General features: G+C 40.7%; 1 protein-coding gene across 1 annotated transcript; it reads left to right on the forward strand.

Annotated features, from left to right (window-relative positions):
* Positions 1-479: 479 nt before the first annotated feature.
* Positions 480-27,015, forward strand: pgbd5 (piggyBac transposable element derived 5; the record flags this gene model as incomplete). Its single annotated transcript, XM_083897856.1, has 7 exons — positions 480-822; positions 9,800-10,230; positions 15,560-15,694; positions 20,488-20,668; positions 23,440-23,637; positions 24,956-25,061; positions 26,820-27,015. The coding sequence occupies 7 exons, from the start codon at positions 480-482 to the stop codon at positions 27,013-27,015; spliced, it is 1,590 nt and encodes a 529-aa protein (XP_083753982.1).

The raw sequence follows: 27,015 nt of genomic DNA on the forward strand, positions 1-27,015 counted from the left end.
ACATTTGTCCCACATTTATAGTCAGTGGTTGAGCGTGAATCTCTCTATCAGAACATGCAGTCTCATTGGATGGTGGGGCAGGGCTGTGGTGTCAGGTGATGCAGCAGCAGCCACTACTACATTTTCTCTAAAATCTGCTTGGCTGTAAACCCGGATGCTGAGCCATGACTGCTGCTGCTGCTGCTGCTAGTGAGCTGTGGAAGGCAGTGGTACTTCAGTACCCTTGAAGCGGACAGCTCTCCCCGGATCCACGCGCTTCTGAGCACCGGGCCCCCCGCACAATCCGAGCCCCGGAGAGGGCAGCATCATCCAGTTCATACCCGAGACAGAGGGAGGGTGTAGCGGCCACATTAAAGGCTCCCTGTTCCGGTGAAAATCGTGACCACTTGGCTCAAGCGGGAGAGCAAAGGGCGAGTAGGGAATCGAAAGAGGGAGCACACATAATAGATTAAAAAAAAGAAAGAGAGAGAGAGAGAGAGATGGCGGAGTGCGGGCGGAAGGCGCTGTCTCTCCTGGAGGCGGCCCGCTCCCGGTACGAGAGCCTGCAGATATCCGACGACGTGTTCGGCGAGTCCGGGGATGACAGCAGTGACAACCCGTTCTACAGCACCTCCGGAGACTCCGACTCCGACAACTACATCGCCGAAGTGGGCGAGGAGGAGCAGCAGCAGCACCACAAGAAGCGGGACAGCGGGCACGGAGGAGCAGGAGGAGGCTGCGGAGCCGGTCCACCGGGCTCTCTGTCCCGCAGTCAGGCGGAGGAGGACGGCTGGACGGAGGCTCTGCAGGACTTCACGGTGCCGCCGTACAAAGACACATACGGTGAGATGATGATGATGCAGTGCGATGTGAATAAGGTCATTTGAGAAGAACTGGCGCTGTGGGAGATTGTTGGGTGACTGCTGGACAGAGAAGAATGCAGTTATTGTAGTGTTTTATTAACATGTGTCTTAATTAGGCAATGGATGTCCTCACAACTATAGAGAGACAAGTGTGTGTGTGAGTAGGCATGTTCTTGTATTTCGTCTTTGTGAGGACCCGAGAAACTTCAATATCATTTTAGGACTTAGGAAAGTGGGGACATTTTGGCTGGTGCTGATGTTCTGTTACCATTTAAAGGGGATTTTTGAGGGTTAAAGGTGCATTATGTAATAAATCTAAAGCAACTGGCCGTAAAATCCTCCTAATATGTCACAGAGACTCAGGAATAATGTTCATATAACAAACTGAACTCACCAACAACAACAGTACAGCCAACATATTTGCATTAAAAAAATATTTTGCAGACTGCAAATCATGTTTATGTTTTGAAATCATGTTTTGCCATGTGGCGCCACCTACCGCCGTCTACCAATCATTGCAGACAGTAGAGTCTCAGCTGCTGAGCAACCACGGGTTGCCAGTTACGTCAAAAAAAAGAAACCTAAAAGACCTCGGTATTTTGAATTTGAATGTAGTAACTGTTTTTGGCCACATTCTTACATATGGCACCTTTAAGGCTTGTTTTTAGGGTTATAGTTGGGTAAGGGTAAGGCTTTTTTTTTTTACATGGCGTAAACTCTGACCTTGTTAGGACCAAAACCTGGTCCTAATGAGGCAGAACCTTATCATTCACTCTTAGAAATAAAAGTGCTACATAGAACCATCTAAGGTTCTTCGGCTTGTCCTCATAGGAGAACCCTTTTTGGCTTTAGGTAGACCCTTTATGTAAAGGTTCCACCTGGAACCCTTTTTGAGGGTTCCACCAAGAACCATTTTAAAACCCTTTATTCCGGTAAGGGGTTTTATATGGTTCTCTGGATCAAAATGGTTCTTAATGGAACCATTAGTGTTACCAAGAGCCCTCGGGAAAGGGTTTTTCAGAAGCAAATGGTTCCAGGTAGAACCTCAGCCCTTGTAGAAGGACCTTTTGGAACCCTTATTTCTAAGAGTGTAGCTATCATAACACTTTGTTTAAGCTGTCCAAATGAATGGACAGTAATGCAGTGTGCTAAGAATACCTATAGGTTATAAGGGCATTTTGGAAAAGTGGGGTCATTATATAAGGTTTTTTTGTGGGTTAAGACCTTACGTTAACATGTTTAATACAAGGTCAATATCAAAATATGGAGATCGATACCAATTCCTTGACAATACTCGTTGTTTTATTTTAAATTACCCGTCGTCTTCCCTCAGTTCAAGACAGAGCATCTGTCAGCTCTCATATTTATTCCGTGCACTTAAGATCTTCTCGACGTACTTTCATTCATTAGCATCGGCCTCTCCAAACACAAGCACGCACTTGGTATGCCTCGTCTTCCGTCTCCTTCTCCTTTGACGAATGAGCTCCCTCCCTGGTTGTGACTTCCTGCATGCCTCGAGACGGCCAATCGTGAGCACCGTTCTATCGTGGTCAAAGAGCATGCTGCGTGCTTATTGGCTCACTGGCACTGACGTGAACAGGTCCTTAGGTTCCCGAAATCTACCTATAATGCATGCATGGAACGTCTGTCCGTGCAATGCAACAGGTCTGAGTACAGCACTAGTTTTCGGTAATACGTGATACAGAGGAGGTTCGATTCTCAGTCAATAACACAAAACTACTGAAGCTTTAGTTAAGGGTTAGGTCAAGCGGTGTATTGATAAGAAATACTGTATTGATTCTTTGTGTTGTGACCCTGGGCTTGTTATGGAGTGGGAAGCAGCATAAATAATCACATTTAAATAGGTTGTTGTAGTGGTATTTTTAATGATAAATTTGTATCAAACCAAACGCCAAGGGAACAGGAGGAGGAGGATCCTTCGAAACCAAATTAAAATACAAAATAAGTATAACACTCCTCAGTCTGACATACCTAGACAATTAATATTTAACTAAACAAAAGCACAGATACAGGTCACAGAATATGGAACACAGGCAAAATGGCCAGCAATCAATACTAACCCCCACTACCAATACTGTCTTATAATAGTCAGCCAAAATACAGGAGACATATTGATATATAGGAAATATCTTTGGCACCAGGCTTTTGGCCATTTCACTTTCTCCCCACTCCTCTCACTAGACAAAGAAAACTCTGCATTGTTTATGCATAAAACATTATTTTCACTGTGAAAACTCAAATTAAATTATTTTTGAGGGGGAACGTTGCAATATATAGCCTCACTTCACTATCCCAGTATATTTCGATATCATATACCCTTTATTGGGATACGTGTCATGACGGCCAATTGTTTTGCTAATGCGCAGCGGTAGGTTTCAGCGTTCACTTGTGATGACTAAGGATAGTGTAAGGGGTCTTGGGAATGTACGAGTGTCCTCACTAAAATAGCCGTCCCAAACTGTGCCTTTGTGTGAGAGAAGGAGAAGTGAGTGACTGAGACTGAGTACAGACGTAATAAATATTAAATGTAAGGCATGATTTGCATTATGCTGAAGGCTTGAATTACAAATTAAAAATCATAACCCCTAACCCTGGTTATTGTACCTTTATTATATCTAAGGAAAGGTTAGTGTAAGGAGCTCGAATGAATGAATGCATTGTGTGTTTGAGTCCTCACTGTGTGTGTGTGTGTTTGTGAATCGTGACAGTCAAAGAACACCATGCTCTCACACTGTTCTGTCCCCGTTTCTCCTGAAAACCCAGTGCTGGCCAAAAATCTACCATTGTGTCATCATGTCCAGTGTGTATTAAAGATGGCTGGGGGGGGTTTATTTGGCAGCACCTTCTGTCAAGGTTTCTTTTAAATGAGTTTTTTTCACTCATATCTCTGCGAAAGCAAAGATAATTGGGAGGGAAAGCCACGCCATGTCCACAGTAACATGTTGTTCTTTTGCACAGCACAGATACACTCACATTAACATGCAAAACAGCTCAACTGACACATTTAAGTACTTAAAGTGTAAAAAAAAATCAAATATTCTGTTGGGTTGGCATTGTTTCAAAAGGCATTATGCAGTGACAAAAGTGTATTTGAATCATGGATGTATAATATGAACTGGATAGAGCACCACGCCCTCTGCCTTGAAGACAATTTTTACATGGTGGCCACTGTGGGTACTGCAACAGAAAACCCCATGGAGCCCAAAAGCAATTTTCCCAGAGACGCCTGTAAAAGTGTCCACAGGGACACCTCAAGACATGGACTCAGGCTTTTATAGATCTTTATATATGGTAGTGACACTACTGCGCATGCTCTATGGGCCCCAGGAACCTGGAAATAAACACAGAAGTCAAAAACTTTTTTGGCATATGCGCTGCGTGAGCAGCTTCATAGGAATGAACGGAAGCAAGGGGCGGTGCTCTATCCAGTTCATATAATGCATCCATGATTTGAATCCACAGTTACATTTAGCAAGCTCTTGTAGTTATGATGGAGAAGGACCACCGTCTTCTCCAGCACCTCGTACAGAGTCTCAGTGGGGCTCGTGTGTGGAGGTTGGACTCTGTGGTGGCCAATCCGTGTGTGATGTGTCATGCCGCTGTTTTCATCTTGGTCTATGCCTGTAAAACCTTTCAGTAGTCAAGAAAAAATACTGTTGCTAAACTTAGACCTGACTAAAGCAACCACCACACTACCTCTACGGGCTTGCACGGTAGACACCAAGCTAAATATTACACTATATGAATAAACTGTTGGGAGCTATGGTGCTCAAATGTGGGCTCTTGGTGAGAAAGACAGCCGGAAAACCAAACAAACTCCCCCAACAGCTTGCTCTGTTCTCTACTTCTGTCCATGTCCTAGATCAGGGTTTGTCACTCCTGGTCCTGGGGAGCCACTGTCCTGCATGTTTTAGATGTTTCCCTGCTCTGCTGAAGCCTGATAACGACCCATTTATTTGTGTCGGAGCAGGGAAACACCTAAAACATGCAGGGCAGTGAGAAACCCCGTCCTAGATTTATCTACGAAGTCCAATATGCATTAAAAGTGGTTTGAGTTTTTCGTGCAGAACCTTGTCAGGCTTTATTTGGATTTGCTCTGCAGTGAGTCCCCTAACGTCCATAACACTGTCTTGAAATGTAAGAGGTTCTCTGGTGAGTTAACCTTTACTGCATTATTGCACTATTTGGCTGGTTTGACTCTGTTGACTGAAGCTCACGGGACATAAGGCGTGTCTGTCTGCTTTGTATAGTCTGGTCTGCTTTATTAAAATCGAGGTAAAGTCTGTTTGCTCATGCACAGCCTGTGTGAGTCTGGGCGTGGTCCTTCTATTCTGTATCAGGGCTCAGACGGCGAAGAGTTTCCTGGCTGGATAGTTGATGGACCGCCACTGAGCATAATCACACTTGAGTCCACAAGAAGCCAAGACCTTAGACTGATTTAATCGGGCCTGTACAGTTAAGACAGAATGCATCATCCATCAAATTTAATGGCATGGAATGGAAAGGTGCTGAAGCTGGATTCGTTTTTTTTCCAGTAGTCGGTCCACGAATAGTTGTGGAAATGGCGTCGTTGATATATTTCTTTCACGTGTCAGGATTAATCCGTCGCTGTGTGCTCGCCTGTCTGTCTTTCTGTCACCTGTCCGTCTGTCTCTCTGCCATTTCCTCTCTCCGTCTGTACCTCAACTGTCCGGCTTTGACGGTGCTGACACAGACAAAGCCTCGGTGTGACAGCTCCAGCTCCCCGGAGACTGCACCGCGTACATAAATCATCAGCTTCGGTCACAAAATATCGAGTCAACATCATAAAACGTCCAACTGGGTTGTGTTTTTGCCTTGTGCAAGGTGATGCCAGCAACTTTTTTTCTTTTTATTATTGTGCAGTGTTTTTAAAACCATGCTGTCCTCTGTTTTATATGATGTTAAGTATCTCAAACTCAGCATGAGATTATTTCCCCCCTGCAGTGCGGTGGCACAGTACCAAGCTAAGGATTACAGTATGTACCATACACTACCACATCTCATGTTATATAACCATCTTATCATAACGTAGAAGGGAATTAAGGGCTATTTATTCATTCATTCTTTGCTGAGCGTGATAGATTACTCTCCGTATGTCAGTTAATCTGGTCCTCTCCATGTATTACATACTGTTCACATTATTGTTCACATTGACTATATACAAATGGATGTAGTCTAGAAAGTTATGAAGCCTTTTTCAAGCTGGAAAATCACTGACTGATCTATTGGTCACTACTTGCTGTCAATCACACTGGTTTCCACTCACATGTGCCTTTATTTATTTATTTATTTTTCCTCTATTTGGGAACATAATTTGCAAAATAGACATCATGTTCTGTTGAAAAAGCCCTGAAACTAGTGACTGGGGCCATTAATTCCTCAGTTTACTCGTTTCCCCTCAGATTTCCATTCAAACTAAGAGCATTTGTATCCTCCTTCCTAGGCTTCACTTCAAATGGAAGACAGTAGAGTCTGTGGTCATTCATGACAAGAAAAAAAAAACTTCATTCTATACTTAACCATTGACCCTGGGTAATTGCATTGTAATGATATTATTAAATTGCCATAAAACACACACAAGTCCAATCCAGGGTTGCAACAATTGCCATTTTTCAAATAAAATGTGCAATTTAATTGTTACATTTTATGTTTTGTGCAATTCTTTTTAAAGGACACACAACTTGAATTGATATTGTGTAAACTTGAATTCAGTACAAATCTGTATACAATATTGAATTGTATGTTTTATATCACTGTTGCGTTATCATTACCTTATAAAGAGCCCTCGTGGCCTCCAGGATTTACTTAGTTATAATATGCATGCCTAGAGGCCACTAGATTCTACACACTGGTCCTTTAATGTTACTTGTTGTCATAATATTCACAATCACATATCCCCCCCCCCCCAAAAAAATAAACCCCATTCAGCTCCAGAGAATCCTGTATAACAGCATCACATCCTGTTGACATTTTTACATGGGATTACCTGAGAAGACCTTATCGGTCACAGGTGCCTCACATTGTGCTCTGACTGTGTTTTCTGTTGAGCTTAAAATGTTTCCACTGCACATAAACACTGTAATCTCTCTTCTTTTTTTGTTTTAAACCCATGGCTGTTGAAGCTCTACCAGGGACGTGTTTGTCCCTCGACAATAAAATGCTTGAACATCTGATGATCATAGAGGATTATTCTGTCTGTGTGCTCTCTCTCCCTCTCCAGCTCTCTCTCTCTCTCGCTCAGTGTTGCTGTGTTCTAATGCGGGATATTTCAAGGCTGCTCTTGTAGACAAAAAATCAGCTGATATTAGTAGCCTGAAAGGAGACTTATGTAAATGTTTGATCCAATCAGAGAGCGATGTACGCTGAAGTGAAGGCCAGCTGGTGCAAAAATCTACCCAGGAAGGTTGTATTTGCTCAGGAATAGATGAAACCAATTCTAATATCTGTGAAGGAAAAAATCCTCCTCCATGTTTTATGATCGTCATTTCGTCATGTGGACGCTCCGTTTGGATATCTGATGTTTATAACACTTCGTTAAACTGGGTTTGACGTACAGCTTTTAAGTCTAATTGAATGCAAATGAGTTGATTTTGAAGCGTGCACACGTCGCTCCAAATCCTTTCTGCAGTCTTGGCAGGAAGCAGCATCTGTGTGGGCCTGCTCGTACGACACTCTGTCTCTCTTCCTCCTGTCCTCCTCCTCCTCCTCCTCCTCCTCCTCCTCCTCCTCCTCCTCCTCCACACAGTGCCTTTCGGAGCGTAGTGTTTAATTTTAAGTCCAGTACGCGGTGCGTTTCGCTCAGCATTGTCTTGGTTGCGGCCTCTCCACTCACACAGCCAAATAAATAAAGGATAGAAGAGGGGGAGCTCGAGCATCTAAACTGTTCTGCGATAATGAGATCATGTTGTTAAATAGAGCCTGGAGTCGTTCTGCTTAATGTCCACATTCTCTCTCTATCTAATGGATCCAAAAATGGAAAAAAAAAAGGTTGATAGAGCAAACAAATTAATCCGACCACTGCATTGTGTATCGACTGCGTGACTTTAATACAGCGCAGACGGAGAAATATTAAATGGAGGGAACATTGTCGAGACAAAGTGTGAAAGAAGGAGAATACGTGTAAATGAGAACAACACAGCGAGTCCATGTTTCAGCTTGTTTTTGGGGAAAGCCAATGTTGGAAAAAGCCAGGATCTGTGATGCACATGCGCCCATGGCTTATTGTGCATGTTATCTGTGATGATATCATTAAAGCAGAGGCTTTTGGAATTGTCTTTGTCAAGGTGACTCCGTGGCTTTTGTCAGCAGGACAGCGTGGCTCCGCAGACATGCAGCGTGTCTGCTTGACTGGTCCTGTCTGCAGTCCTAATGAAAACATATTGCATGGCTTACGATGAGGACGAGAATCAGACGAGATGATGACAACCATGGGCTGTTGAGCTGCCCAAGTCTTGTTTTCAGTAAGAACGGGCAAAGTTTCCACATGCAAAGCTGCAAAAATGAGTATAATGCAATTAAAATGTGTAGTTAAAAGGAAAAAAGTGATGTGACCAAATGGTAAACATGACTCTAGCCTAACTTCTAACTTTCTTGACTGTTGCAGGTATCGGTTTCCTAATTTGTTAATGGTTAACAGGTGGAATAAAGAATATCTTTCTGAACTTATGTTAAGTTTATAGTAACAAATGAAAGTCTTTAGTATTTGAGGTTTGTTTAAAGGTGCATTATGTAATAAGTCCTCCTAATATGTCACAGAGACTCAAAATTCATCCTCTGTTTGACGTCGTCTCCACATCTGCTTTTATCACGATGAGAAGAAAACGGGTCACAGAGGAGAATTCAAATGTGATTCACTCGACCTACTTTACAGGATTATGCTTTTATAACCAAAGCTGGCACTGGAATTATGAGCAAAACTCTTTACTGCAAAGTGAAATAGTTTTTTTCCCAGTGTAACATCTCCTTGTTTCATAAATAATGGAAACATGACTAAATGATGATGACTTAAATTAAAGGTGCATTATGTAATAAATCTAAAGCAACTGGCTATAAAATCCTCCTAATATGTCACAGAGACTCAGGAATAATGTTCATATAACAAACTGAACTCACCAACAACAACAGCACAGCCAAAATATTTGCATTCACAAAAATATTTTGCAGACTGCAAATCTTGTTTACGTTTTTGAAATCATGTTTTGGCATGTGGCGCCACCTACCGCCGTCTACCAATCATTGCAGTCAGTAGAGTCTCAGCTGCCGAGCAACCACAGGTTGCCAGTTACGTCAGAAAACTAAAACCTAAAAGACCTCGGTATTTTGAATTTGAATGTAGTAACCGTTTTTGGCCACATTCTTACATATGGCAGCTTTAATGTATGTGATATTTTGATGTTGCAGAATAGACAGTCAATGAGTAATGTCAGTAAATGTTTACTCTTTTTAAAGGTTCCCCAACATCCCTCACCTCAAACTCCCATTTGAATGTGTTGTAGAACCTAGAATCATTTAGCATCAAAACTCAAAAAGATGTTGATGTAGTTTGTCCATGGTGGGCTACTGTAAAAAGTCTGGTGGTCCAAAATGGCGGCCTCTGGCTCCAGATATGCATGTAAAAGGCTCATTCTGGGCTAATGATTGAAAACACTTCATACAATCAGGTAATTGTACATTTATGTGGTATTTTACCTTCAATTTCTGTCAAATTATAATTATTTCACCCAAATTTTACACCCCTCACCTTTAAGAGATGAACCAGAGACAAACATTGTTCATAGAAGTCAATCTAACTAAAAGCTAAGTGTCGTTGTTTTAAACCTGGGATTAAGTTAGAGTTGAGTATGTGACTTAGTTTACAGAATGCTCTCAGATCTGGATATTTACATATTTTCTTGTTTACCTCTGTCCTGATCCAGGCCCTGCTCAGAAGATGCCAGCCACTGCCACAGCCCTGGACTTTTTCCAGCTCTTTGTCCCGGACAACTGCATCCAAAACATGGTCACCCAGACGAACATGTACGCCAAGAAGTTCCAGGAGCGTTTCGGCTCAGACGAGGGCTGGTGCCCCGTCACCGCCCAGGAGATGAAGGCCTTCCTGGGCTTCGTCACCTCCACCAGCGTGCACCGCTGCGAGTCGGTGCTCAGCATTTGGAGCTCGGGCTTCTTCAGCAACCGCACCATCGCCTTGAAGATGAGCCAGGCGCGCTTCGAGAAGATCCTCAAGTATTTCCACATCGTCGCTTTCCGGCCGTCGCAAGGCAGCAACCAGGGCCTGTACAAGATCCAGCCTTTCCTGGACTCGCTGCAGCAGTCGTTCGGCTGCACGTTCAGACCTTCACAGACACAGGTGTGTACGACGCGGTGTAATGTTTGCAGAAAGTTTTTGGTGTTGCATTCCACTCTACATGTCTCACTCGTGCTTATTTGGCAATATAGTGGCAACCGCACCAGGGACTTTGCACATAATACTCTGCATTAAGTTCACATTCGCTGACTTTTCAGCTTCTTAAATGTGAATATTTTCTGGTTTCTTTGCTCTAACTGACAAATAAATCATTAAAACTGAATCATTATGGTTTGTGGACGAAACAAGACATTTAAGAATATCATCATTTCGAGGTTTGGGAAACACCAATCAACATTTTCTGACATGTTATGGACCAAACAAGTACTCAGTCGATAACAGAGGCTCGGTGCTGTGCATTTGTCAGTCAGAGCAACACAGTTAATTGCAAAAATAGATAAAATTCACATTCTTGAAATGCAAGATTGTGCTCCAGTGAAATTCTGCAGCGCTGCAAGGACTCAGTGGCCCAAGACGGACTCCAAAAACTGTCGTCTTTGTTTTCATGAAAGTGACCAATTACGAATCATGTTGCCATGAAAATGTCTGTCAGACATAATCACAATATGATTTTTGACCATGTTGTGCAGCGCCACATTTAGTGTAATAGTATAGCTGCTGAATTCCCAGGGCACGTTGTAAAAAATGAAAATGAATTTGCTCGTGAAGTAACGAGCTCTCACGGAGACGTTTGAGAAACCGTTTACTAAGCAAGTATTTAGGCAAGCACTCAAAGACTTTCCCTGCAGATAACTTCATTCAACATGGTCTGTCCTGTATGTATGAAGCACCGTCACAAGTAGAGTGACGGTGCTTTCCCAGGCTTAATTCTCTATTTTTTTTTTTTTTTGGTTTAGTGAGAGTTATTTCAACTCCTACTTTCCTTTCCTCTCCAGACTCAACACCGATTTTTCCGAACCAGTACTTTACAGTATTCAAAGTAGTCTTGTTTTGTCCAAAAAACGTAAAGCAGAGCAAAAAGGAAAATATTTGTGAATTAAGAACAAAAAAGAACATATTTCATCTAAATTCAAAGTGCTGTAATAAATACACTCTTTCAGACTTGATTAACCATGTCCAGTTTCATGTCTTTAGACCTTTATCTCATTTTATTACATGTTCTTCCATAATAGCGACACTCAAATCACCAAAATACCAGGCTGTGAGAGCAGCAGCAGCAGCAGTGGCTAACCATATTCCTGAGGGGGCTGGTACCACCACTGCAGCGACTGCGTCCAGCTCTAAAAGTTTAATGAATTTCCAGGGAAGAAGTCGATTTAAATTGCTTCAGGTCTTTCTGCGGCGCGGGGGCGCTTTTAAAAACCAGCTTCAAATTTAAAATATGATGTCGGCGCGACGATGCGTTTGGGAATACGGACGTTGGGCAGTAAACACCGGCCTCGTGTCGCAGCCACGGTCTGCTCGGCTGTGTAAAATGGTGTCATTTCAAATCCCTCTCTCTGTCTGAGTTCCACTTACTGTGTGCTCTAACAGCGATTTGAAATAAGGAGGGCAGGTCTTGTGTGTGGAATAATTTTTATTCTGGCATAAACACTGACCTTATCAGGACCAGTAGTCCTCAAGGAGACCAAAACCTGGACCTAATGAGGCAAGGAATTGGTGAAGTCAAATCAAGTCAATTTTATTTATATAGCCGAAGCACATCACAAGCACAATTTGCCTCGATGGGCTTCACAGTCTGTACAGCGCTAACAGCAACAGAAGCTAATAGAAAAGTGGCAGATGGTCACAATAACGGCAAAATCAACTGGTATTAATATAAATGTGGATGGCGTGAAGAACAAGGCTGTGGGTGGTTCACAGTTACAGGTCCATCCGAGGGGGAAATGGTGAAACAATTGCTGCAGGTTTTGGCAGATTTTGGTCACATCTGAAGAATTTGGCAACCAGAGACGAACCATAAAGGAAAAATGAATTTTGAGGATTGAAAGTTAAGGGCTGACATGTGAATTGCAGTAAGGTGAAGGTTAGGGATAATGCTTTGTTTAGGCTGTTCAAATGAATGGAAGAACAGCTGTCTGAGCCTGTGTGTGTGTGTGTGTGTGTGTGTGTGTGTGTGTGTGTGTGTGTGTGTGTGTGTGTGTGTGTGTGTGTGTGTGTGTGTGTGTGTGTGTGTGTGTGTGTGTGTGTGTGTGTGTGTGTGTGTGTGTGTTTGTGTCATTAGTGTAGCTGGGTACATGTGTATCTAGGCCAGTTTGTTTTTATCTGTTATCTAACCCTAACCCAGAGTGGAAAAAGTGGTGTCTTTATACATATGTGTATATATACATATGTATATATACATATGTATATATATGTGTAACTATATATATATATGTATATATATATATATGTGTATATATACATATATGTATATATATATATATATATATATGTGTGTATGTATACATATGTATATATAAGTGTAAATATATATATGTATATACATGTATATAAACCCTTAAGAGTTCCTTTAAAAAAACGTACAAATTTGTTCCTTGTGCCAGAAAATGCCACCTTCCCAAAAACCGCTGTAAAAAACATTAAATTCATGTGTTTTTCCACTTTAAATTAGTTAGTCATTTAAAACTACTTCAGCCTGAAATAATATATATATAATTTTTAAAAAAACGAAACAGGAAATGACTACATGAATCAGTAAAAATGAAGAGCAGGAGCTGGATGTGACTCCGAACGACACAATAAATGGTCTGTAGTCGTCCTTTCATCCCCCAGCCAGCCGAGACTGAGGGCTGCACGTCTTTGACTCTGACTCTGCCAAGATTTCTAAAGGGTTGTTGGGTTTTTAGTTTGTGTTTTTTTTTTTTATCTCTCCACTGAAGCCAAGTGCTCGCTCATTGAGTGAACTCATTAGATTTGCTTTGTCCTTTCCTTTATAACATTCCGAGTTCTCTGCCTTGTTACGTAAAGTGCCTCCAGATAATGTACGTTTTGATTTGAAAATAAAACACAAAAAATGTTGCCATTCGATTTACAGTACGCACATGTTCATACAGCACAGAGCTGGGGATCAGACCCACACTAAAACACTGGAGGACAATCTGCTCGACCACTGATAAACAGAGTTTTATAATTACTGTCTGTGTGAATGATGGAGGTTCGTCCTGTTGCAGCTGTGATAAACCCTGAATTTGAGCGTCGAGTGTCCTTGAATGTAATGCTTGAGAAGGTGCGGGAAGTCCACATTAGCTCAGACAGTAATCGACGATTAATTTCGACCTTATTTTTAATTATCAGATGACAAACTGTCTTGTGTGTAACCTGGATTTATCTGCCACTTACTCACCGGGTAATCGGTCGTGAATATGAATATTAGCGTCCTACGTTAGCTCATGCTGACAACGAGGCTGCTTCACATTATGTGTGTCAGTCTGGCAGATTTGCCCGGCGACGCCGCTTTGTATTGATTTACGAGTGTAAAATATTTAGTTTTGAGCCTTTTTGTCACGGCCCTCGCTGAGACACAGACTGCGAGACACAGATTATCCCCTAACGTCTTTATTCTGCACGGGATTATTGCTCACCCATGCAAAGGGTCTGCTAAATCAGTTACAAATGTACAGTTTTCAGTGATTATAGGATAAGATGTAAAGCGGCGTCCCGATCAATATGAGGAGACTGCAGTTAGCGCAGTTGTGCTAATGTGTAGCAGCCACAGGATGAGATATTTCTTAAAAGGCCATTAAGGGTTTGAGTGATGTCATCCGTCCAGAGGCGAGATAACCTCATTCCTTTTCCACTTGTATCTATAACCTCATATTTGACTGGCAAATGACTTGTTGCTCTCAGTCCTAATAGAAAGCTGTTGGTCAGATGCCAGGCTATTAACTAGAAGGAGGCGTCCGAGCGGCAGCCACTCACATTACCTGCTCTTCCAAAACCCCAGTTTTATTTCTGCTCTTGTATATTTCATTTCTTGGCCACTTTGATTCACAAATCTCATCTTTTTATCCATTTTGCTGCAGAAAAGGGTGTGTTTTAACCACAGGGTTGTGGAGTAATCTCCAGTCTTAGACATTATTTGCTGCAGTACACTCTTAGAAATAAGGGTTCCAAAAGGGTCCTTCTACAAGGGCTGAGGTTCTACTTGGAACCATTTGCTTCTGAAAAACCCTTTCCAGAAGAAAGGGTTTTTCAAGGGTTCTTGGTAACGCTAATGGGTCCAGTAAGAACCATTTTGGTCTAGAGAACCCTTTAAAACCCCTTTCCTGAATAAAGGGTTTTAAAAGGGTTCTTGGTGGAACCCTCCAAAAGGCTTCCAGGTGGAACTATTATAAAAAGGTTCTACCTGGAGCCAAAAAGGGTTCTCCTATGAGGACAAGCCGCAGACCCTTACATGGTTCTACTTGCCACTTTTATTTCTAAGACTGTACACTCTTAGAAATAAGGGTTCCAAAAGGGTCCTTCTACAAGGGCTGAGGTTCTACCTGGAACCATTTGCTTGTGAAAAACCCTTTCTTAGTAACACTAATGGTTCCAGTGAGAACCATTTTGATCCAGAGAACCCTTTAAACCCCCTTTCCTGAATAAAGGGTTTTAAAAGGGTTCTCGGTGGAACCCTCCAAAAGGGCTTCTCCTAGGACAAGCCGAAGAACCTTATACGGTTCTACTTAGCACTTTTATTTCTAAGAGTGTAGCTTATATAACAATAGAAATAGACCCATTATTTCAATATTAGACATGTATTGTTTATATAATCAGCTGGTTATTTTATTATTGTTTTAAATAACCCGTCTCATGTGTTTAATATTAGGTTTATAGATTATTTTCTTTTTAAATACTATCTACTGTAAGTGCACAGCAGTGTAATACTATCGTACTACATGTATTCAGTACCGAAGTTCTTCAAGTCATTTTGTGTGTGTCATTTTTTTATGATTAAGCTTAATATTTTATCAGCTGGAGAGTGAAATGAAAAAACCAGGCATAATATATTGGCCATCTGCTGCACTGATATCTTATGATCAGCATCGTCTCTGATCATAGATTATTTATTCTTCATTTATTCATATCGTCGGATGTGTTTTTTTTAGCGATTTGTAATTGTGAAAAGCACAATCATTTACCTGGTTTAGAATTTCTAAATTGATGTATTCGCACAAACAAAGAGACAAAGAAACATCTGAAACTGTGGAGAAAATAAGGCATTGCATGAAAGAATGTGATCACCATCACTCACACACACACATAAAACCTTGTCAGCTGTTGTATTCCTCTTACACTTGTTGTGCTTAACATATAAAACGCGAGCACACACTCACATGTGCAGTAACATTGTGTGTCCTGTGTGTGTGTGTGTGTGTGTTTCTAGGTTCTTCATGAACCCTTGATAGATGAGGATCCAGTGTTCATCACCACCTGCACGGAAAGAGAGCTGAGGAAGAGGAAGAAGAGGAAGTTCAGCCTGTGGGTTCGACAGTGCACCTCCACCGGATTCATCTGTCAGGTAGCAGCGCACTGTATTCTTTCTTTTCATGTGTGTGTGTGTGCGCGTGTGTGAGAGAATAATGTGTTGTCCTTTGAGTCAAAGTAAAAGGGAAGCAAGTGTGAAGGAGAGCGAGAAGAACAAGTTGCACGTTTTCTTTGAAGGTGTTTTAAAAATGTTTTTTCCGTTTTTTCAGTCTTCTTGCCAGAAATCTTTTATACTGTACTTGCAAATTGCAAGAAACAAGTTTTCAAAGAAGGTTTATATATCAAGACGTATTTCACATCTCATTTCACATCTTCAATAGAGCTGCAGGTGTTACATGACTGGGGTCATTTACTCCACCGTGGAGGCAGGAAAAGCTTCTGGAAAACTGAACGCTGGCAGTTTCAAGCAAAATTTCACTGTGCAATTACGAAAAATCTTAAACATTATGATGAACATTAGAGTGAGATTAAACATCACAATTATCCATCCATCGTTTAACGCTCGATGGTCCACATTAGGGTTGCGGGACTGCTGGTGCTAATCCCAGTTTATAATGTGGATATTTTCTGGATTCTTTACTCTATTTAACAAAGAAATCATTAAAACTGAATAATTTTGGTTTGTGGGCAAAACAAGACATTCAAGAACATCATCATTTCCAGGTTTGGTAAACACTAATCAACAAGTACTCCATTAATCAAGAAAATAATCGGTAGTTGCAACCCTACACTCCATATAACGATATTTCTTCGGTTTGTCCTCATAGGAGAAGCCTTTTTGGCTCCACGTATAACCTTTTCATAAAGGTTCCACCTGGAACCCTTTTGGAGGATTCCGCCATTTTAAAACCCTTTATTCAGGAAAGGGGTTTTAAAGGGTATTCTGGATCAAAATGGTTCTTACTGGAACCTTTAGTGTTACCAAGAACCCTTGAAAAACCCTTTCTTCAGGAAAGGGTTTTTCAGAAGTAAATGGTTCCAAGTAGAACCTCAGCCCTTGTAGAAGGACCCTTTTGGAACCCTTATTTATGTTATGATAAGCTTAATCATAGCAGGTGACACACAAAATGACTTGAAGAACTTCGGTACTGAATACATGTAGTATGAGAAAGTGAGTATTAGAAACAAAAGTGCTAAGTAGAACCATATAAGGTTCTTCGGCTTGTCCTCATAGGAGAAGCCTTTTTGGATCCAGGTAGAACCTTTTTATGAAGGTTCCACCTGGAACCCTTTTGGAGGGTTCCACCAAGAACCATTTTAAAACCCTTTATCCAGGAAAGGGGTTTTAAAGGGTTCTCTGGATCAAAATGGTTCTTAGTGGAACCATTAGTGTTACCAAGAACCCTTGAAAAACCCTTTCTTTGGGAAAGGGTTTTTCAGAAGCAAATGGTTCCAAGTCCTTGTAGAAGGACCATTTTGGAACCCTTTTATAGATCCCAACTTCCTGCTAAAATGTTACATCAGCTACCAGAGCTCTGTATTGCACCTTCTTTTATTATTTGTCAACACTACAAATAATAAGGTCAATCTGACATCAATAACACACAGGACTGACAAAAATACGTGTTCAGACCTCTGCAGAAATCATTCTGAAGGGATAAACCACAGCTCTCAGACGACTGATTTGCTTGGTGTTAGTGATGTTGATATTAAGCGATAGTAGTAATTTTTTTTACAAACACAGCCTCACGCCAACAAACACACAGACATTTGCTCTGGCTAACCTTTCAACAGTACGGTAGAATAGTAACCGCATATAAAACTTGCCGACGTGCATTTTTATTTTGAAATATGTGTCTCTGAGATTCCTGCTCCCTCAGCAGAAGTAATTTTAGTGGCGCACATGGCGATGAATAATCACATTAAAAATTCAACAGTTTCGTTCTAGAACCAGTGTCCTCATTATCGCGAGACCCCAATCTTGTCGGAGGAATAATTGCTTTCTCATATTTACGGTGCTTTTGGTCGTTTTTCTTGCTTTGTTTTATTTCCTCAGTTCGGTTAAACCAACCCTCAGTCTCTATCAGGTAGTAAATCTCATTTTAACGTCAAACACTGAGGTGTCCATTATCTCAAGCTCTTCAACCTGGCACACACACATTACACAGACGGCCGTGTGATAACTCTGCTCCGTCCCTTCTCCCCTGTGTAAGACAATTTGTGCACTAAAAGCATCACAGACTGAGTCATAGCCATTTAAATTGGGTGTAAAGTCGTAAAATAATAACACTTCTGACTTTGTCACCCCACAGGAAGTTGTGTTACTATGTTGTTGTTTGAATGATTAAAAAACAAAGTCAGTAAATTGTGTTACACCAATTGAGGAGCAGTTGCTAACTGGTGCTAACTATGGCTCCAATGAGTCATTGCACAAAAAATCTATTTATCTAAAATAAATGTTTCCACAGTTGTATTTTTTCTGATTTTTCTAAAAAAAGATATAATGTGTGGCACGGAGAAGCAACAAATTTCACCATTTTGGTCAGAGTTTAGTCATTTGTCAGACAAAAACACCTCCACTAGCTAGTGAGGTTTTCACGTTGTTACACCAATTGAGGAGGAGTTGCTAACTGATGCTAGCTATGGCTCCAATGAGTCATTGCTCCAAAATTCCCACAATACATTTTTCCACGGTTGTATTTTTTCTGCTTTTTCTAAAAAAATAAAATAATAATGTGTGGCACGGAGCAACATGTAGAGAAGCAACATTTTCACCTTTTTGGTTACAGTTTATTCCTTTGTCGGGCAAAAACACCTCCGCTAGCTAGTGAGGTTTTCACGTTGTTGCACCAACTGAGGAGCAGTTGCTAACTGATGTTAGCTGTGGCTCCTATGAGTCATTGGGCAAAAATTCCTGGGCTCCACTATAAATTCTTCCACAGTTGTATTATTTCTGCTTTTTCTAAAAAAAAATATATAATGTGTGGCACGGAGAAACATGTAGAGAAGCAACAGTTTCACCATTTTGGTTGCAAATTAGCGACAGTCATGCTCTGTGTCTCGCTCTTTTTGCTAACTGATGCTAACCGTGGCTTCAGTGAGTTATCACAACCTGTTTTAGACACCCCTAAAGATGTATATTTTTTTTCCACAATGTCATATTTTTCACATGTTCTCAGCTAATATGTGACGAGGAGAATCTCTGCTTTTGCTTTACGCACACTGTAAATCCATTTCCCATCATCCCGTCCATTTAATAAATGAGCATTAGCATTCACGCTGACATGGTGCCGTTTGGCAGCATCTCAGTCTTTACCAGTCCACTGATATGAGTCTTCTCTCTGTAAATGAATTGTGTTGAGGGAGAGAAAAAAAAAAATCTAAGAAATTTAACAAGTTAATGGAGTGAATCAATGAGATTCCATTAGGCAGTGCGCCACACAGGGATACACAAACAACACAAACAACACAAACACTCAGACTGAGCAGCGCGTAATAGCTACACACCTGACATAGATTCAGCCTAATTAGGTTAACGCCATTCAGCTCATGAACAACAGCAACAGGGTTTTACATTTCTGTTTGTGTGTCTTTATTTGATATCAAGCTCATTATTCATGTTTCCTCTGAAAGATTTTTCTTCCACTGCGTCATGAATCAGTGTATTGAGCTAAGAAGCGCAGCTCAGTGCACCATGAACCAGAGGAACACGCTGTAACTCAAGAGCTATAACATTTATTTTAGTTATATTCCTTTTCCACAGTGTCTGATATTTTAATACTGTTTTATGTCTTTTGCAGTTTTTGTATTTTATGTATCGGTCTAGCTAAGCAAACACGGTGCACGTTGATTAACATATCTTTGAACGGGCCGCAGTTTGCCAAGAGGCTATTTTTCAATTGCAGTTGTCACCGTAAAAACAGAAAAGACAAATTAAAATGACAAAACCGAACAACATTACTCAGAGCAATAACAAAACAAAGAGAAATCAGAGTTACTACAAACATAAGCCAGACCAGCTTGGGTACTAGAAACTAAAAACTTTACATTATTAGACATAACAAACTGTCCAGTTGTCTATTACTTAAATTCTGAAAATGTAATGATCTAAATGACTAAGAAACTTCTTTTTGCATCAACATGCATATTTTAGAGCATTTTATGAGGAAAATCAACTCCACTATAAAGTGGCCACTGACTTCTCTCTATATATTTATATGAAGAGAGTCACAATTACAGTATTAAATGATTATATTAATAACATACTTTAATATTAGCAGAGCCACCAAGACGTCATCTTCATAATTAGCTCCTTAACCCTTTAAGCTACTACTCAACCATTTGGTCGACCACACTTTTAGTCACTATATCTCATTGAAAAATGCATCAAGCTGAACTCACTAACACTAAATTAATGTGACTTGTTCTGAATGTTGTACTTTATGAATTATGCAAACCAGGTTTATTATGACCAGACATCTCAACCGTTTGGTAGAGGCCTGTATCTGAAATACTGTAGGGTCTAATTAAAAAAAATATATAATGCAAAGAAATCATTTTTCTTTTGCTTTTTTCTTGGTGCGTACCTTAAAGGGTTAAGGAGCCAATTTATTTAACAAATGTACCCAAAAATAAAGTTTATTCAATATACTGTAGATTGTGGGGGGGGGTTCTCAAACTGTGGTATGTGACCCAACAGTGGTACTCGAGCTTCCTCTGGTGGTACCTGGAGGAAAATCAAAAATAGGATTTAGGATCCCTCAAAGAGCATCAAGTTGCACATGTGTTTCATCGACTGCACGTCATCATAATCACAATGTCCACCCTCCTCCTCCTCCTCCTCCTCCTCCTCCTCCTCCTCCTCCTCCTCCTCCCTCTCTTCTGCAGATCTCCGTCCATCTTAAGGAGGGCCAAGGTACGGACGGTCTGGCCACCCTGAAGAACAAGCCTCAGCTCCACAGCCTCGTGGCCAAGCAGCTCTGCCAGAACATCTCCGGGAAAAACACCATCATCTTCACCGGGCCGTCCATCACGAGCCTCAGCCTTTTCACCGAATTCAGCAAACAAGGTAATAACAAAACGAGCTGCAACGGCGTGTGTTATTATTGTTTTCCCTCCATCACGTTCTCTCCTACCTCGTTTTCTGCTCTGTTGTACATTGAATACTCTCTCCTTCCTTTCCATTTTTGTGCTTCTTATCTATTTGTGTCTGTTTTTAATCATGTTGTGATGATTGAGTCCCTAGAATAAACAGCAGAGGGAAGAAGGCAGTCCGCAGTTTACCTTCAAATAACACTTCGCAGCACTTAAGTCGGACGTTTGCAGCCCTAGTGCAACATTTATCTGTCGTCTAATGAATGTTTTTCCTCCTCAGGAGCAGGACAGGAAGTTAACGGGTCTAACACAGAAAAAATATCACCTCGCACAGCAGTTTTACTCAATATTGTGATTTAGATTTAAAGGCGCCATATGTAAGAATGTGGCCAAAAACGGTTACTACACTCAAATTCAAAATACAGAGGTTTCGTTTTCTCTGCCATTGTAGCTCAGACGTAACTGGCAACCCATCGTTGCTCGGCAGCTGAGACTCTACTGAATAAAATGATTGATAGATGGCAGTAGGTGGCGCCACATGCCAAAACATGATTTCAAAACATAAACATGATTTGCAGTCTACAAAAGATTTTTTTTGAATGCAAATATTTTGGCTGTACTGTTGTTGTTGGTGAGTTCAGTTTGTTATATGAACATTATTCCTGAGTCTCTGTGACATATTAGGAGGATTCTATGGCCAGTTGCTTTAGATTTATTACATAATGCACCTTTAATTTTAGTCATCATCATTTAGTCATGTTTCCATTATTTATGAAACAAGGAGATGTTACACTGGGAAAAAACTATTTCACTTTGCAGTAAAGAGTTTTGCTCATAATTCCAGTGCCAGCTTTGGTTATAAAAGCATAATCCTGTAAAGTAGGTCGAGTGAATCACATTTGAATTCTCCTCTGTGACCCGTTTTCTTCTCATCGTGATAAAAGCAGATGTGGAGACGACGTCAAACAGAGGATGAATTTTAGTGAGGGACACGGTTCCTTTTTTAAAACGCCGACTCAAGTGCAGCAACTAAAGAACAGCGTCCGGAGATGTAATCAGTATTCTGTCTTCTGACTGAACCCATTTAGCAGAGTTTGTTCCGCACACTGTTCAACGGATCATTCTGGATTAATTAGCAGACATAATTAGCCAGCTACGGTCGGCGGCACGTACCGCGCGCACAGACTCGCAGATAGAAATCATTCTCTTAATTAAGAATCATCATCATCAGCAGTGGCAGCAGTCAGCAACCAACGTGATTGTTTCACAGCTCTGCTCATCCATGTAAGACAAAGAGAAATGAGAAAGAGGGATGAACAATTAACAGAAGTTTGTTCTTTCGGTTCAGCAGCAGTTTGTATGACAACGCACATGATTTATACTGCAGGGATGTTTGAAACCAGGACCGCAACTTAATACTCTTGTAAAACGGACGTCAAAACATCTTATTTGCGTTTAGAAATCACACAAGATAATGGAAAAAAAGAAAGAAAAAAGATAAGAAAACAAGGATTCATCCTGCAAAACAAAGAATTCCGCTCTAGTATTAGACCTTCATCAGGAAAAAAAAATTTTTGTAAGCGACTTAAAGGTGCCATATGTAAGAATGTGGCCAAAAACAGTTACTACATTCAAATTCAAAATACAGAGGTCTTTTCGGTTTCGTTTTCTGACGTAACTGGCAACCCCAGGTTGCTCTGCAGCTGAGACTCTACTGACTGCAATGATTGGTAGATGGCGGTAGGTGGCGCCACATGCCAAAACATGATTTTCTGTCTGCAAAATATATTTTTTTAATGCAAATATTTTGGCTGTACTGTTGTTGTTGGTGAGTTCAGTTTGTTATATGAACATTATTCCTGAGTCTCTGTGACATATTAGGAGGATTTTATGACCAGTTGTTTTATATTTATTACATAATGCACCTTTAATGGCTTTTCACTGTCACAAACTATTAGACATTGCAAATAAATGTGTCTGTGCAAGGTTTCGTTGTTCTTTAATCTGTAATTAAAAGTTGGGTAACGCTTTCTTTTACAGTCCCCTAATTACCAGGTATTTACCTGGTAAATTCATGGTAACACCAAAGTGTTACTAGGTAATTACCAATGGTAATAAGAAAGTAAATACAGTGAAACTGTTGCCAAAATACTGGGCATTTACCTGGTAACTATATAGTTAATTATAGCGTGTTATTACTGCTGTTAATAAGAAGGTATGTACAGCTAAACTATGGCAAAACTATGGTAAATGTAAGTGTATTATTGGGTTATAAACTGGTAATAAGCAGGTACCTACAGTCCCCTAATTACTAGCTATTTACCCAAGGGGTAATCTAACAAACCTAACCCTAAAAATGTGTGTAATTACATGGAAACAAGCTTGGCTTTCTTTTACAGTACAGTTTTACTTTACTTACCGAGTACATTACCGTGCATTACCCAGTATTTTGGCAACGGTTTCACTGTATTTACTTATCTTATTACCCTTGGTAATTACCTAGCAACACTTTAGTGTTACCATGAATTTACCAGCTAAATACCAGGTAATTAGGGGACTGTAAAAGAAAGCGTTACCAAAAGTTGTATTGGTCTATAACTGATCAGAAAACATAAAAAAGGAAAAACTGCAGTTTTGAGTGATAATATGAAGATAAATTGATTTCTCGTATCTTTTGTCAACTTTTTTCCACGTGTACGTGTGCAAACATTAACACGTCTTCGTTCACGCTCCGTCCGTCCTCAGACATCTACTGCTGTGGTCTGCTGAGCACCAGGAAGAGCGACTGCACAGGTCTACCACAGGACATGCTGGTCTGCAGCTCCACGCCGGCGCAGCGCGGCCAATCGCGGGTGATGATGAAGGGCAGCATGTCGCTGATCAGCTGGTACAACAAGGGACACTTCCGGTTCCTCACCAATGCATATCCCCCAACTAAACAAGGTAAAAAAAACAAAAACTCTAAAAAACCCTCAAATCAAGGCCAGCTGATGGTACACACTATTTCCATTCATGCACAAATGCAGTAATTAGTAGGAATTCTGTAACGACCCTGATCCAGGAGGCAACAGGATCGTAATCTTCTGCACTCACGGCGTAATCCTCCCTCAATTTAAAAGATTTGTTCGGTTTTAAAACAAGTTGAAAGATTTCAGCGTGGGCTTGAGAATGAATGAGTGCCAAACTGAAGCCTCAGATCAGTTAAACTGTATTGATTTCTTTGAGTGTGCGTGTGTGTGTGCACGTTGCACTTGGAAGAATGGAAGACTGTGTCATTCTTCTTATTTATGTAGCGCATAAAGAACATTTAAAAAATATTCTTTATTATTCTTACGGGGAATTTAGAAAGTGCGATTGTTTAGATTCCGTCAGCGTTGATTCCCCTGCAACAAGAACCAGCAAAACAAGTGATTTCAGCCATGTAATATAAAGCTTACTTAATAAATGATAATGCCTGCTTTAGTCATTTATATCTTAAGAATGTGTTTGCCCTTAATTGCACTGTTTAACAGCCTTTTATGACTGGAAACAGAAGCTAGTGTCTCTTTGTAAATCCACTCACTCACCTGCACCAAACCCCATATAGAAAATCAGCGATTTTATGTCCCAGCACACAGGAAGCGTTAAATCACTTCTGCCTCCATGAGTAAGTTCAAAGGTGCTAATTATGTCACTTCAGTTGTTGAACTCAATTATTCAGATTTACCTCAGCGACGCAAACTTGCAAAGCAGCTCTTGTTTCCCCGTGAGATAAAAACGCTGATTTTCTCTATGGGGTTTGGTGCAGGAGAGTGTGCGGATTACAGGATTATCTTCAGTTTCCAGTCGGAAATCATTTGTGTGAGATGAAACATTGCTTGTACTTTGTTCACAACTTTGTTCACAACAATTTTAACAAGTTGTCAAGGTGTGTGTGCATTTCTTTTCTCTTTTTTTTTTACAGAGAAGTGGTGGTGTGGTACATTCTGTCTCAGTTTCTAATGGGACTTCGGGAAAACAGAGCCGTCATTGAAGTTATTTGTTACACTTTCATGTCTCCTGCTGTGCAAAGTCTGAATATCCGCTGAAAAAAACAAAACAATTCCCTTTGAACAAAGCAGCTCTGCAGGGACCAAAGAACAAAGTAGTGGAGAAAAGGAAAAACACGGCACACCTCTCTCTCTCTATCGCTCCATCTCTCTCTATGACCACAGGCTCTGGAGAAAATGTGAAATGTTTCCCTCTCTGCTCACTCTCCGTTTGTTTGGTGTGTTTGGGACAGGTTTGATCATTAAGAGGAAAAGTGGGGAGATTCCATGTCCTCTGGCAGTCGAGGCTTTCGCAGCTCACCTCAGCTACATCTGCAAATACGACGACAAGTACAGCAAGTACGTGATACTGTGAACGAGTTTATCTGGTACATTTAAGACCAATCGGAGAATATTTGCGAAATATCTCTTCTAGTTATTCTTCTGTCTCTTCTACTTCCTCTTCTTCTTTTTCTAGTTCGTCTTTGTCATGATCTTCTACCGCTTCCACTTCTTCTTCCTCCTCTTGTACTTCTTCTCCCAGGTTTTCTTCTTTGTCGTCTTCCTCATCTACCTCTTCTAGTTGTTCTTCTGTCTCTTCTACTTCCTCTTGTACATCTTCTAGTTGTAATTCATCATCTTTCTCTTCTTTTAGTTCTTTGTGGTCTGCCTCTTCTACTCTTTCTTCGTCTACTCCATCTAGTAGTTTTTCTAGTTCTTCATCATACACTTCTACTGCTTCCACTTCTTCTTCTAGCTCTTTTTATTCCTCTCTTACTTCCTTTGTACTTGTAGTTCTTCTTCGTCGTCTTCCTCTTCTTCTAGGTCGTCTACTGGTTCTTTTTGTTCCTCTCCTACTTCCTTTTGTACTTCTATTTCTTCTTCTTTCTTGTCTCTCTCTTCTACTCATTCGTCTACATCTTCTAGTTAGTTAGTCTAGTCTAGTTCTTCTTCTACTTCCTCTTGTACTTCTTCTAGTTGTTCTTCATCATCTTTTTCTCCTTCAAATTATTCTTTGTCGTCTTCCTCTTCTGCCTCTTCTACTCTTTCTTCTACTACTTCCACTTCTTCTTCTAGTTCTTTTTATTCCTCTTCTACTTCCTTTTGTACTTCTAGTTCTTCTTCCTTGTCGTCTTCCTCTTCTTCTACGCCTTCTTCTAGTTCTTTGTTGTCTTCCTCTTCTACTCATTCGTCTACATCTTCTAGTTATTCTTCTGTCTCTTCTACTTCCTCTTGTACTTCTAGTTGTTCTTCATCATCTTTCTCTTCTTCTACTCCTTTGTGGCGTTCCTCTTCTGCCTCTTCTACTCTGTCTTCGTCTACTTCTTCATCTAGTAGTTTTTCTAGTTCTTCATCATACTCTTCGACTACTTCCACTTCTTCTTCTAGCTCGTTTTATTCCTCTCTTACTTCCTTTTGTACTTCTAGTCCTTCTTTGTCGTCTTCCTCTTCTTCTACGTCTTCTTCTGGTTCTTTGTCGTCTTCCTCTTCTACTCATTCGTCTACATCTTCTAGTTAGTCTTCTGTCTCTTCTACTTCCTCTTGTACTAGTTGTTCATCATCTTTCTCTTCTTCTACTTCTCTGTCGTCTTCCTCTTCTGCCTCTTCCACTCTTTCTTCGCCTACTTCTTCATCGAATAGTTTTTCTAGTTCTTCATCATACTCTTCTACTACTTCCACTTTTCTTCTAGCTCTTTTTATTCCTCTCTCACTTCCTTCCTTTTGTACGTCTAGTTTTTCTTTGTCGTCTCCTTCTTCTACATCATCTTTTGGTTCTTTTTATTCCTCCTTTACTTCCTTTTGTACTTCTCTTCTTCTTTGTCGTCTTCCTCTTCTTCTACATCTTCTACTACTTCTTCTCATTTTCTATCTACTTTAACACTCTGGTTTGATTTTGTTTCTCAATATTTTACGGATAAAATCACAGCATACAATTATTATCAGATGAGAAGATGATTTTAAATTATTAACTGCTTTATTTTGGTAATAATTTGAATATTCCTTCAGGGCAGAGACAATTCCAGATATTACCTTGAGCTTTAAGACTGCTGTTTTTACGACTCTTACAAGTAGTACAAGTAGTAGCTATGTTGTTGTTGTTGTTTTTCTCTCCTGTAGGTACTTTATCTTCCATAAGCCCAACAAGACTTGGCAGCAGGTGTTCTGGCTGAGCATCAGCATTGCCATCAACAACGCGTACATCCTCTACAAGATGTCCGACGCGTACGCCGTCAAGCGCTACAGCCGGGCGCAGTTTGGCGAGAGACTGGTCAGGGAGCTGCTGGACCTGGACGACTGCTCACCCACACAGTGA

Source organism: Microchirus variegatus (assembly GCF_963457635.1).
Source record: "Microchirus variegatus genome assembly, chromosome: 11".
Taxonomy (NCBI): domain Eukaryota; kingdom Metazoa; phylum Chordata; class Actinopteri; order Pleuronectiformes; family Soleidae; genus Microchirus; species Microchirus variegatus.